This window comes from Phaseolus vulgaris, chromosome 2 (assembly GCF_000499845.2).
Source record: "Phaseolus vulgaris cultivar G19833 chromosome 2, P. vulgaris v2.0, whole genome shotgun sequence".
NCBI lineage: Eukaryota > Viridiplantae > Streptophyta > Magnoliopsida > Fabales > Fabaceae > Phaseolus > Phaseolus vulgaris.
Window position 1 is genome coordinate 4,698,963 of NC_023758.2, and position 13,561 is coordinate 4,712,523.

General features: G+C 35.0%; 3 protein-coding genes across 3 annotated transcripts; all 3 read left to right on the forward strand.

The window, feature by feature from the left end:
- The first annotated feature begins 17 nt into the window (after positions 1 to 17).
- LOC137810427 (uncharacterized) lies at positions 18 to 667 on the forward strand. The gene has a single exon (XM_068611669.1). The coding sequence runs from the start codon at positions 155 to 157 to the stop codon at positions 608 to 610; it is 456 nt and encodes a 151-aa protein (XP_068467770.1). The 5' UTR covers positions 18 to 154; the 3' UTR covers positions 611 to 667.
- Positions 668 to 8,283: 7,616 nt separating this feature from the next.
- LOC137809598 (uncharacterized) lies at positions 8,284 to 8,705 on the forward strand. The gene has a single exon (XM_068610711.1). The coding sequence runs from the start codon at positions 8,456 to 8,458 to the stop codon at positions 8,621 to 8,623; it is 168 nt and encodes a 55-aa protein (XP_068466812.1). The 5' UTR covers positions 8,284 to 8,455; the 3' UTR covers positions 8,624 to 8,705.
- A 1,780-nt stretch (positions 8,706 to 10,485) lies between these two features.
- On the forward strand, positions 10,486 to 12,056 carry LOC137810429 (small ribosomal subunit protein uS10y). Its single transcript, XM_068611671.1, has 4 exons — positions 10,486 to 10,623; positions 10,707 to 10,837; positions 10,920 to 11,033; positions 11,742 to 12,056. The coding sequence occupies exons 2-4, from the start codon at positions 10,726 to 10,728 to the stop codon at positions 11,882 to 11,884; spliced, it is 369 nt and encodes a 122-aa protein (XP_068467772.1). The 5' UTR covers positions 10,486 to 10,623; positions 10,707 to 10,725; the 3' UTR covers positions 11,885 to 12,056.
- The last annotated feature ends 1,505 nt before the right edge of the window (positions 12,057 to 13,561 follow it).

The window sequence follows — 13,561 nt, forward strand, 5'->3', positions numbered from 1 at the left end:
ATTTCACATATTAGGAGTTTTTGTCTTGGCCGTTTTGGTTTCTACACAATCCAATTATGAAATCCACTTAATTTCCAATCAAAAGAAATCTTAAGTGAGAGAAAGTAGGGTTAGAAGGCGCGAAGAGATTTGGGGAAAAAGTGAGAAGAGAGAAATGGGAAAGACAGAGAAAGAGAAAGAGAAGGAGAAGGAGAAGAAGCAGATGTATCTTTTGAAAACGGAACCGTCGGAGTGGTCGTGGGAGGACCAGGCGGCGAACGGAGGCATAAGCAATTGGGATGGGGTAAAGAACAAGCAGGCTCAGAAGTATCTCAAGTCCATGTCTCTCGGCGACCTCTGCTTCTTCTACCACTCCGGTCCCAAGGCCCGCCGTATCGTTGGCGTTGTCTCCGTCGTCCGCGAGTGGGACGGCAATGCAGTGGACGTGAAGGCCGTGGGAGAGATGAGGAGGCCCGTGGACTTGAAGGAGATGAAGCATTTCAAGGGTTTTGCTCTCCTCCGGCAGCCCAGGCTTTCTGTTGTCCCTGTTCCCGACCTCATTTGGGACCAAATCTGTCTTTTGGGAGGTGGCTACCACGGCGACTCTTCCCCTCCCTCCGATTCCGTGTAAACTAACAACTCCTTTTTTGCTTTCAGCTTTCCATTAAGTAACCACTTTTCGTTGCCATTCTCCTTTCCCTGCTCATAAATTTCTTCTTCAGTTCCTACTTCTCAGTGCAATGTGCAATCAACAATTTAACAAATAACAACCCTAACCCTCACCTATTAGTATAATCTTTTACAAAATTCAATATTACAATATAAATTATTTTTATATTTTAATGAATTGCATTGAAATCTTCAAAGATTCTTAGCTTTTGCTTTACTCCTGAAATTACTTAAGCTGTGTTTCTTTCCTATCGTGAAAAGGTTACGTTTGTGTTTGAATCTGCTAATTACCAACAAAATGCATAGTCATATTCACTACGAAAGTTGTTTTTCACATTCTCTACTTGAAAAGTGAAGAAAACCAACATGAAAGAGAAAGTAATACCTATTTAACCTTATTTTTGGACACTAAGTGAGTATTATATTGTACACTAGAGAATAAATTATCAAATATGTTATATAATTGATTATACTTTAAATGTAAATTATCATATAATCGACTATCCTAATTAAGTTTTAATAAAGTTTAATATTTTTATTTGAATGAGATAAAGGTAACAAAGTGATTTTATAAAAATTTAATTAAACAAATAATGTTAATCTACTACATCAATCAAATCAATCATAAATTTCTATAAACCTTTTTCTTTTTTTATTTTCTTTTTTTAATTTAACTAACATCTTTCTTTTGACACATGTTAATAATATATGTAATTCTTCAAATCGAAGATTTCGGGGGTGAAAATGTTATGATTAAAAATTATAGACACGAGGCTAATTTTGTAAAAACAAAGTGGTAGCAATAAGAAAAGAAAAAGAGCTGTTTCAACAAATAACAACAACGTTTGTTTGGGGGAAAGGAGAAAAACTAATTTATTTAATGGTCAACCAAACTTACACATAAAGAGTTTCACACACATTTGTGAAAAGGAGAAAGAGACTGCAATTTATAAAGAACTATTACGAGGACGTTTGACATTTTTTTTTAAGTAATTCATCTCAAATTATAGTGGAATTAAAAGTCATACGATAAGTTGTTTCTTCATAAATTTATTTAAATTTGACCGAATTTAGCTTTCTAATTTATTATCTAAACACTCAACCGACTTGTAAAAAGAAAAACATAAAGGACAGAATAAAAAAACTTGCAATTATATTAAGAAAATAATTGATTAAATTAACTTTTTTTAATTCAAAAATCTTAAACAAGTATTTTAAAAAAGGAAATAAGTATATGCTATTTTTGAGATGCGCATAAAGTTCTATTTTTTTTATCTAAATGGTATTTTTGAGATGCGCATAAAGTTCTATTTTTTTATCTAAATGGATTGAAAGTTCTCCTTAAATTGTAAGTAATTTAAAAATTATAAATATATTTTAAAATTATGATTGAATTTTGTTTTATTCAAGAGATATGTCTCTTTATCGAAGCATACAGTTGACTCAGAACCAATAGTCTTAGTCCTAAAGAATGTTATGTCCTGGTCATCGCGCTGCTTTCACATATATGTTAATTATCATGATCTCTTCTTTGTCTCTCATAAACATTATGATCGAGAATGATTTGTCCATAAATACTAATGAGCTTGACCCATAACCCTACAACCCCCTTAACCTTTGACATAAGTCAATGAAACTTTAAAACTATCAAAAATATTTACTTTTTAGGTACCAACGAGCTCGATCCATAACCATACAAATTCAATATAACTTAATTAAATGAGAATAAATTTGTTGGTGAAAAATAAGAATTCAAAATTTTGAAATTGTTGACAAATAACCCTTGACCTAGAACATCAAGATTGTTCGATATGGACACACCATTTAAGAAGCATGTCGTAGTCTCATAAGATGTTAAACACAAGAGTGAATCTATCGGCAGAAAACTAGAACATCAAGATTGTTCAAGACTCTAATTTTTTATGTTTTTCTCTCCCTTTTCTTAGTCGGTCTCCCTTTCCTCTTATAACTTTCTTCGACCTGCTCCCTTTCTCGCCTCTTCTTCTTTCTTGTAACTCCTTTTATTACTTAACTACCCATTAGACATATTTTGTAACGGTAATCTCTTTAGCACCAATCATTAAGGTAAATAACTGGATTGGTCCTTGACCACACAACCCCTCAGCATCTGGCGTAAGCCAAAGAGGCTTTAGGGTCGACCCATGACCACACAACAGTCTTCAGGGTCGGTCCATGACCACACAGTCCCTCAACCTCTGGCGTAAGCCAAAGAGGCTATTAGAGTTTCCCCATCTCGCAAAAAGCAACATTGTGTTTGATGTTATTGATGCCTCTAGACGAACACCTCGATAATCCTTCCTCGATTAACACACCTGATTATTGCCCGTCCCATATGCATTAAATGAAAACACGTCCTCTTTCCTACACGTGGCCAACCTTGATTTGCCTATTTTCAAACAACGTGCCCCACACTCTTCCTCTCTTCCACCTAATCAATTTCTCGCTTTTTCACCTTCATGCGTCTCCCATCCCTAACACTTCAATTGCTCCTCTTCTTCCTTGCTTTTCCCATTTCCCCCAACTCGCATTCATGTTCGCAGGTACGCACCTTTTCCCAGTCCATCCTTCTAACCTTTCTCTTTTTACATATGCTTTTTCGTGTTGTCTTCGCTTTGTTCTGAGTCTGTGGTTGCTCCCTTCTTCCTGTTCTTCTTTCATTCTCAACATGAGTTATCACAACATGATATTCTCCATGAGTTTTTCATTTTCACTACCCCTGATCGAGTTAAATATTTTCGTCATGCTCAAGCCTTGAGTCGTTCTGGTCTTGAAACACAAATCACTGTCGTTCCCTTTTCTTCTGAAGAACCTGTCTGTAAAGATTGTCGAAATGAAAAACCGTTTTGCTTCTTTTACGAAACGCCCTTTACTAAATTAGGCGTTCGTCTTCCTTTATCATTGTTTGAACGGGGCATCCTAACCATGATGGATGTCGCTCCCGCTCAACTTCATCCTAATAGTTGGGCTTTCGTCCGCACTTTCCAAATTCTCTGCACCCATTTCGTTATCGATCCTACACCCAACATGTTTTTCTATTTTTTTGAGTTTCAACCCTCCAAAAGGACCTCTTGGGTTGCTTTAAACGGTGCTTCTGGCTGAGGTTTTTTGTCTCTATTTCAGTCTTCCTATAAAAGTTATAAAGGAAACTTTCTTAAAGTTATCAGTGACCTCCCTAATTCCGATCTCCTTGAGGGGTTCTGATGGAAGAGGGCCAAGCTCAACACCCCATAAAAGACAAGAGTCAAATCAAGAGCGTCTAGAGCCAAGTGAAGAGCGTCTAGCGCAAGGTGGAGAGCGTCTAGAGGGAGAGCGTCTAGAAGGAAGGGGAGAGCATCTAGGACCTATTACTAGGTCCATGGCCAAGCGTATCCATGAAGACTTGGGCCAAGCTACGGATGGGAGAGAAAACAACTTGTATATGTTACATGAAGGCCCGTTAAGGGTAGCTTAGTATTAGTGTAGTGTAAATAGCATAAACTTGATTCCATGAGACTTGACCTAGATTTGCTAAAGATTTGGTCACGTTCTAGAAGGATTCCCCACTAGGGCGACCATGTGCCATGTGATGTAATTTGCATTTCATTTTGCTTAGCATTAGGGTTGCATTATGGTCCTCCTTAGCCTATAAAAGGAGGAGCCAACACCTTGTATTTTCAAGACTATTTTGAGTAATGAAATGCTACCCAAGTGCCATTCAAATTACTCCCTTGCCAAATTCTCTCTAGAATTAGGTTTTTAGTCTTCAACCTTCACCTTCAAATGGAGATGACCGAACCACTCCAACCCTCACTACTCCTCATGCACCTTCAAGGCACCCATACTTCCTAGGAAGGCCTTGTTCCACTCTCCTCAACTAAGCTTCCGCAACCATCATCATCAAAATCAAAATCAATGAATTTAGAGTGATAACAATTGCTTATATCGTTTTCTCCAACTTCTGATATCTTAATTCTGCTCCATGCAGTGTCTTTCTCACAAAGTATATCGACTTTTGCTTCAACCCTTCCTTCTGAGTTAGCGTCGTGCTGATTGCCTAGTTTATCACACATAAATACAAGAATACTGCCCAACATCATTGTTTCATTTTTTTAACACAGGGTAAACATTAGATAAACTCACCAACTATTAAGAGATGAGTTTAGGGTTTGAAGAACCATGAGCTGAATTCAACCCCACACCCACTTCATCATCCACCCAGCCAAATCCTCTTTTGCAAAACTTATTTAACAAGCAAATCAATTGTAACAATGATTTGGAAAATTTGAAAATGGTACCTCTTTTTTCTTGCAATGATAACATTTTTTAATGCCGCTTTCTCCAACTTCTGATATCTTATTTCTGCTCCATGCAATGTCTTGCTCACAAAGTATATCGGCCTTTGCTCCAGCCCCTCCTTCTGAGTTAGCGGCTTGCCTATTGCTCGGTCTATCACACATAAATACAAGAATATTGCACGACATCTATGTTTCATTTTTTTAACACAGGGGAAACATTGGATAAACACCCCGACTATTCAAAGATGGGTTTAGGGTTTGAAGAACCATAAGTTGAATCCAACCCCACACCCACTTCATCATCCGCCCCTCCAAATCAATCTTTGGCAAAACTTGTTTAACAGACAAATCAGTTGTAATAATGATTTGGAAATTTTGAAAATAGTACTTCAATCTCCTTGCAGTGATAACAATTGCTAATACCGCTTTTTTCAACTTCTAATGTCTTAATTCTGTTTGATGCAATGTTTTGCTCACAAAATATAACGATCTTTTCTCCAACCCCTCTTTCTGAGTTAGCATCGTTCTGATTGTCCGGTCTGTCACACATAAATACAAGAATACTGCCCAACATCAATGTTTCATTTTTTTAACACAGGGGAAACATTGGATAAACACCCTGACTATTCAGAGATGGGTTTAGGGTTTGAAGAACCATGAGTTGAATCCAACCCCACACCCACTTCATCATCTGCCCTGCCAAATCAATATTTTGCAAAACTTGTTTAAAAGGAAAATCAGTTGTAACAGTGATTTGGAAATTTTGAAAATAGTACCTCAATCTCCCTGCAATGATAACAATTGCTAATGTCGCTTTCTCCAACTTCTGATATCTTAATTATGCTCCATGCAGTGTCTTTCTCACAACGTATATCGGCCTTTGCTCCAACCCCTTCTTCTGAGTTAGCGTCGTGCTGATTGCTTGGTTTATCACACATAAATACAAGAATACTTCCCATCATCAATGTTTCATTTTTTAACACAGGGGAAACATTGGATAAACACCTCGAATATTCAGAGATGGGTTTAGGGTTTGAAGAACCATGAACTGAATCCAACCCCACACTCACTTTATCATTCGCCCCGCCAAATCAATGTATTGCAAAATTGTTTAACAGGAAAATCAGTTGTAACAATGATTTGGAAATTTTGAAAATAGTTTCTCAATATCCTTGTGGTGATAACAATTGCTAATGCCGCTTTCTCCAACTTTTGATATCTTAATTCTATTCCATGTAATGTTTTGCTCACAAAGTATATCAGCCTTTGATCCAACCCTTCCTTATGAGTTAGTGTCGTGCTGATTGCCCAGTCTGTCACACATGAATACAAGAATACTGCAAAGCCTTTCTTTGGTTTTATAAGGATTGGTAGTGCGACCAACATTTCCTTCGGCCTTGTAAAAGGTTGTTCACATTCTTCTGTTCATTGGAAACGACTATTGCTTTTCAAACATTGAGAGTAAGGTTAGGCCCTGTCTCCAGCTTTCGGGATAAACCTAGACAAAGAATCCAACCTTCCTGTTAATTGTTGTACCTCTTTTATGGTTGTCGGACTTCGTATATTTATAATGGATGTGCACTTTTCTGGATTCATTTCTATACCCCTTTGAGTGAGCATAAAACCTAGAAACTTGCCTGCTCTTACTCCGAAAACACACTTTTATGGATTAAGTTTTAGCTTATACTTATCCAGGGCTTGAAACAACTCTCTCAAATCTTCTACATGTGAGATTTTTTCCTTCGACTTTACCACCATATCATCCACATAAGCTTCCATATTTCTCCCAATCATTCCACTCAGAATCCGATCCATCAAACGCCACTACGTGGCACCTGCATTTTTCAGACTAAATGACATTACTGTGTAGCAAAAATTTAACAAATCTCCTCTGAACGTTTCTTTTTCTTCATCATTTGGATGCATTTTTATCTTATTGTATCCCGAATAGGCGTCCATAAAACTTAAGAATGCACACCCCGAAACTCCATCTACCAACAAGTCGATATTCGACAAAGGATACTCATCTTTTGAACAAGCTTTGTTTAGGTCAATAAAGTTTGAGCATATCCTCCACTTCCCGTTGGCTTTTTTTATCAGAACTATGTTGGACAACCATGAAGGGTATTGAATTTCCCTTATGTGCCCCACCTTCCTTATTTTTTCCACTTCTTGTCTTACCACCTCATTCCTTTCTCCAACCTACTTTCTCCTTTGTTGTACTACTGGCCTCGTTGCTATTGATGGACAATTTATGACATATTACATCAGAGTTGATTCCAGGCACGTCGGCGACCAACCAAGTAAATGCATCCACGTGCTCTTTAAGACATCTAATTATGCTTACTTCTAACTCCGACTCCAAGTTACATCCCATCTTGAGACTGCCACCCTTCTTTGTAAACGATCCTAAAATCTCAGTGATTCTTCCAAATTTTCCCTTGCTTGGATGCTTTCCCTTCTCATCTCCTCCTGGACCCTTCTAAATTTCTCCGCCTGTTCCTTGTTTCGTTTCCTCATAATTTCCATCATGTGTCGCATCAAACACCATTCCATTATCTTCTACCCTCAAATCACTCATTCTTATCGATGTTTTATAGTGGCACAAGAACATCAAGACAAATAAGCCAAGACAAATAACCCCTGACCTAGAACATCAAGATTGTTCAACACTCTAATTTTTTATGTTTTTCTCCTTTTTTTCTTAGTGAGTCTCCCTTCCTCTTATAGCTTTCTTCGACCTACCCCTTCTCGCCTATTCTTCTTCCTTGTAACTCCTTTGATTACTTAACTACCCATTACACAGATTCTGTAATGGTAATCTCTTCAACACCAATCATTAAGGTAAATAATTGGATGAACCACTAACCACTTCAAATCTCTAAAATTTAGAATGAATTATTTATAAAGATCAATTTATAGTCAATTTATCACAACATAAAATCATAAAATAATTTTAGAAAGTTACTATCTAATTTACAGTTTCTTTTAAAAAAAATCAATTAGTTGACGATAATTAGTAATTATAATAATCATCTCGTACATGATAATTGACAAGTTAGTTTACCTTGTGTTTTCCACGAAATCTTGTTTCATTTAAGAACTCAGCCTTGCATTTTTTTATTTTTTTTTATGTGTGTGGGTATGAAGAGTTGAAGGTAGACAAAGAAGTAGTTGGGAGAGACATGAGGCAGCGATGGAGGTGGTCAACATTTATTTGTAAATAATGTACGCAGAAAAGCGTGCCACACAAAGCATGTGTTGAAGTTGAAGGGCGACAGTGACACGTGCACTTCCCTCCACACGCCGGTCCATTTACTCCTCTTTTCAAATATGAATTCTGTATTCTCAGGATAATGTTCATTGACTTTAGCACTCCAAATACCTTTCATTTTGATTTTCAATTATGATGGTGAAAGGTGTGTGTATATATATAGATATATGAATGGTTGTGGGTTGCAGCAGAAAGTGTAGAATGAGGGTTGTGAAAGAGAGAAGATAGAGAGAGAGGGATGAATCTGGTGGAGTCGATAAAGTCAAAGGTTCGGTCTCTGAAGCTGAAGAAGGGGAAAAAGCCTTATGTGAAGATGGACAAGAGCGCGAGCGTGAAGGTTGAGATTCGCAGCAGAAAAGCTCGTAAGCTCATAGAGAAGACATTGAAGGCTGCTGATGTTCATTAACAAAAACCTTCTTTCCTTCTCTCATCATTCATTGTATCTCATACATTTTAATCAAACAACAATACCTTAACATTCTCCTCAATTCTCTCTCTTCGTGCATTCATTTTTTTACTCTTCTTTCTTTCTTTTTTTTATGCTTATGGGTCGAGTCTAGTGTTTATGCTCAAATCATTTTCGATTTTTTTTATTTGTTAGAGATCGTAAGGATTTGAGTTTGGAGAAACTTTTAAACCTAATCAACCTACTTATACTGAAACTAAGGATTTTATGATCATTAGTCGAATTTTATGGTCAAATCATTCTTAATCATGATATTTATAAATAATGAAGTGGAAATCATGATAATTATGAATTAAAATTATTATAACTTAATACGACTAGTAAACGGATAAATATTGACATAAATGACACAAAAATTACAATTTCTAACTTAATTGTATATTATAGTAAGAAAACATCATTCTTTGCTACAAAACTTTTTTACTAATAATTTTTAACATTCCTGCAAATAAATAATTTTATAGTCTACATTTTCAACATTCATCCACATCTTTTTTCTCTTCGGATTCTTTTATTTTAAACAAAAAAAACAAAGGGAGACTTAGACTTCGTCAAACATAACGTTCTTTCCAAGAAGTTATGTTAATTTGTTGAGGACTGCAGCTACATTCAAATCAAATTTCGTTGTTCAATTCATTTCTTCAATTTTCTTCACTGTTATTAGTGAATTCTCTCGAATTCTTTTAGATTTCACACCACTCACTATAAAATAAAATTACAAAAGAAACAAATTTGATAGCAGTGCTTTTATTCTGCAAGATTATATACATGTATATTTCCTGAAGGAGGCAGAACAAAATGAAACTGATAAGAAAAATGATTGAGTATTTTTTGTTCTTGGATTGATGGAGTTTGGTTTTGATTGAATGCACGCATAGAATATTTTAGTTTGTAAAACAGAGTTCATATCGTGCACTGCAACCAAATTCATATTTTATGTTGGAAATCTGTGTTCTAAGAAAATTCCAAAACACATGTCCAACATAAAACATATAAAATCAAAAGTAGTTTATTATGTTACAAGTAAAATTACTTTTCAACTTCATGAATATTTATTCATTATCAGCTGAAAATGTTTAATCACATTTATAAGCACCTCAACGACTTTTTTTTAGGTCACTGTTCTTGGCTTTGGACAAGAATGAAATTTATTTAACCACAATATAAATAAACGGATTGCTAGTTTGTATATATAATTTAATTTAATTCAATTTAAATTACATATATAATATACAAAATCAAAGTCTATTTAAAAATTAACGATTTAATCTAAATATATACTCAAGTTAATAATTTTAATTATCATATTTACTATATTATGCAAGCATATGTTTAAACTTAAAATTGTTTTGAAAAAAAATGCAGTGTTTTTATTAATAGATAGATTATAAAAGATGTGCAGCGATCTTCTCGTGTTTCACTGTATTTTGCAGCTTCCCTACTATTTTTGAGATTTCCTATTATTATGAAATGCTTTTTTTTGTCTATTTCGAAATTCTTTTTCTAGAATTTTGTATTGTTTTTCCTATTCTATTTTACAAATCCATTAATACATATCAATATATTTAAAAAATCATATTCCACAATAAAATGTTAAAACACAATCATACTTTTGGATCAATTGTTCTAAAACCTATCACTTAACTTCAGAATTGTAACGTAATTACCTAAAACACCTTCTGGATTGTCTACTCTAAAAGGTTATTTATGGATTTTGCATTCTGAAAAGGTTAATTTCGCCATTTCACTCCAAATTTCTATTAAGATATCCTGATGGGGTGCATGAAGCAAAAGCCCGATTTGTTTGGTTTTGAAGAAGTAAGGGTGATTTTAGAAGCGGGCCAGTGAATGATCCGGCCCATTTGTTGAAGGCATGAAAAACCCTAAGAAAACCTGAAATTGAATTCTGAAGAGGCGCACGTTGTTTGGCACTGTGAAAGGTACCTCTGATTCCTTCCCAATGTTTTCTCATATCTTCTTCTCTTCCTTTTCGTTCACTTTGCATTGTTCATTCTGTGCGCAGAAGGAATCATACGAACACAATGGCGTACGCTGCAATGAAGCCAACGAAACCCGGTTTGGAGGAGAGTGAGGAGCAGATCCACAAGATCAGAATCACTCTTTCCTCTAAGAACGTTAAGAATCTCGAAAAAGGTATATGTTTCTCTACTCTTCAATTCTTTTTCGCCATTTTCTATTTCACATTCTGATTCTTTTCTTTTCTTAATCGTCATAGTTTGTGCCGACCTGGTTCGTGGTGCCAGGGACAAGCGCCTCAGGGTGAAGGGACCTGTTAGGATGCCAACCAAGGTTCTTCTCATCACCACCAGGAAATCCCCCTGCGGTGAAGGTACTTTTCTTCAATCTTTAGGTGCTTTTTTGCTACAATCCAATCACAGATGTTGCTGTATAATTTTTATTTTCTCGCCATTTGTGTGTATTTCCTGCTGTTTATGTGAATTGCAACTCGCTATCGTCCTACTTTTGCACCAAACTTTTGATAGCTTCACTCTTATAGAATAAACCCTAACAGTTGACAGATATCTTAAATTGTGGTATGCTTAACCTTAGCTTGTTCAGAACTGAGGCGTAGAAGATAATTCTATATATTCCTGAGAGAGAAAAATAATGTTAGTAAGGTTTAAACATAGGATATAGGCAGTTAAATGAAAAATCAATCCCAGGTTGACTTTTGGTGAAAATAGCGTGGTGTTCATCTGTTTTACAGTCATTACCATTTATTTTAGTTTTTGTTTTTATCAAGACAATTAAATGAAAAATCAATCCAAATATTTTGACTTTTGGTTAAAAGAGCGTGGTGTTCATGTTTGGAAGGTTGATTAACAGCCTATGAATCACGAGAAAGTTTTGAAAATGTTAGCTTAATAGGCCGACCAGACTTCAAGAGACTTGACTGTGTTGATGATTTTAGAAATGCCTATAAGTTAGATGAGAATGCAGGAGCAAGCAATATTTTGGTCTTGGTGTGTTGTGAATATTTTTCCATTTGAAATGAATGAAAATCAGCCTTTTGTTTATGACCTGCTTTTGGTTTCAGGCACCAACACATGGGACAGATTTGAGCTGCGTGTGCACAAGAGAGTCATTGACCTCTACAGTTCCCCTGATGTGGTGAAGCAGATTACCTCAATCACAATTGAACCTGGTGTAGAGGTAGAGGTGACCATTGCTGATGCTTGATTTTGGCCCAATTCTTTCCGCTCGCTAGTTTAATTTGTAATTTATCCTCTTGGTTAGGGATATGTTGAGTCCTATTCATTAGGGTTAATGCATTTTTGCCGATAATTTTTTTTTTAAGTTGGATTGTTGTGAAGGGGGAATTTATTTGATCGATTATCTTTTCGTTGCGAAATGTTTTCCTTTAAAAACTTTTTGTTTCAGATAGAAACTACGTCACTTTTGTTTCAGGTAGCCATGATTTTAACCAATCCCGTGTCCTACATGGTTGGTTGTATATGACTTTTAGAATATAGATTTATATTAAATTTTATGAAGAACTAATTTTAGATTTAGGGTCATGGACACTGCAAAGAAAGTGCACACAGGGTGATTATTTGCAGTTTATTTTCAAAACAAAAATGTAATTTCGGCCAAATGATATGTTTTACAAATAATTTATTTGCATTACTGTTTTCGTGTGTTAAAGTTCTCTTTAATTTGAATTTATACTGTGAAATCGATTTTTCAGAATCGGCCGGGGGTGGGGTTTTGAACTGAAAATAATTGTATCATGTTATTAAGAAATTTATCTTTTGCAGTGGCAACCATTTCCATATACTGAATATGATTAATTTGGATAAGACATGATAAAGTTAATAAATCCAAGAAATGAAATATTTAATATATAAAACATTTTTCAATTGTATTATTAGATACTATTAGTACGAGTTTGTTGTCAATACTATCTTCAGTCCTGGGTTCTGTGACCCGGACAAAACCACACAACTAATTTTATATCCTCTTAGAAAATAGTTGTCCTACATGCTAATGGAAGGGAATTCAACGTTGCCCAATCTAACATTGATATCTTCTTGGTTGGAGAACTTAATTTTAAACCTATCATGGATTTCCTGTTTCACTTTCCTTGGTTCCTCACACCATTAGTTTTCTATATAGATACCTTTAAAAGAGTTTTGTGCTCTTCTCCATTTGACATATCTGTGAAAAAATGTTGTATTAAATCTCCTTCTGCAATCCAATTAATCCTTGCCTTTTGCTTTGGAAGTGCCTTTTGTTGGAAATTTAATTTATTAAGTTTTGTAAACAGATTAGCCCTGATTTCCTTGTTGTTCTGATCAAGATAATCATCCTCATCTTTTGGATCTAGTTCTCTTATGGAAGTGATTACTCTTTCCTTTATTTTATTAATATCACCAAAGATGTTTTTGTCCCATTCTTTCAGGTTTATTTTCATGCATATTAATTTCTCTTTTAGTTCCCAAATTGGATTCCCATTCTAGGTATATGTAGCCCATTTTTCCTTAATAAAATTTGAAAATTCATTATTGTCTTCCCAAATATCCAGGGTTCTAAAAGTCTACGTCCCCAATCAACTAAATTATTCTTACGAATCAAAAGAGCAATGGTCAGACACCATTCTATCAAGACCATATTATTTGCAATCCCTCCAGATATTTAGCTTGCATACAAGAATCCTATCAATTCTATTTTAACAGAGTCCTCATACCAAGTCTGTTACATATAATACATGCCTTTGCTTTTTGGTCATTCTCTATTTACAATTTTTAATTTTTCTTAAACAATATCACGTCAGATAATAACAATAATATTTTTTATCTTCGAAATAATATTATAATAAATTAAATAATAATAATTATATATTTTATTTTTAAAATA

What these genes read in the sequence shown, in the direction of transcription:
- LOC137810427 (XM_068611669.1), top strand. Translation starts at nt 155, where the DNA reads ATGGGAAAGACAGAGAAAGAGAAAGAGAAGGAGAAGGAGAAGAAGCAG.
- LOC137809598 (XM_068610711.1), top strand. Translation starts at nt 8,456, where the DNA reads ATGAATCTGGTGGAGTCGATAAAGTCAAAGGTTCGGTCTCTGAAGCTG.
- LOC137810429 (XM_068611671.1), top strand. Translation starts at nt 10,726, where the DNA reads ATGGCGTACGCTGCAATGAAGCCAACGAAACCCGGTTTGGAGGAGAGT. An exon ending in CGTTAAGAATCTCGAAAAAG is followed by an intron (nt 10,838 to 10,919) that starts GTATATGTTTCT and finishes TAATCGTCATAG; the next exon opens with TTTGTGCCGACCTGGTTCGT. An exon ending in GAAATCCCCCTGCGGTGAAG is followed by an intron (nt 11,034 to 11,741) that starts GTACTTTTCTTC and finishes TTTTGGTTTCAG; the next exon opens with GCACCAACACATGGGACAGA.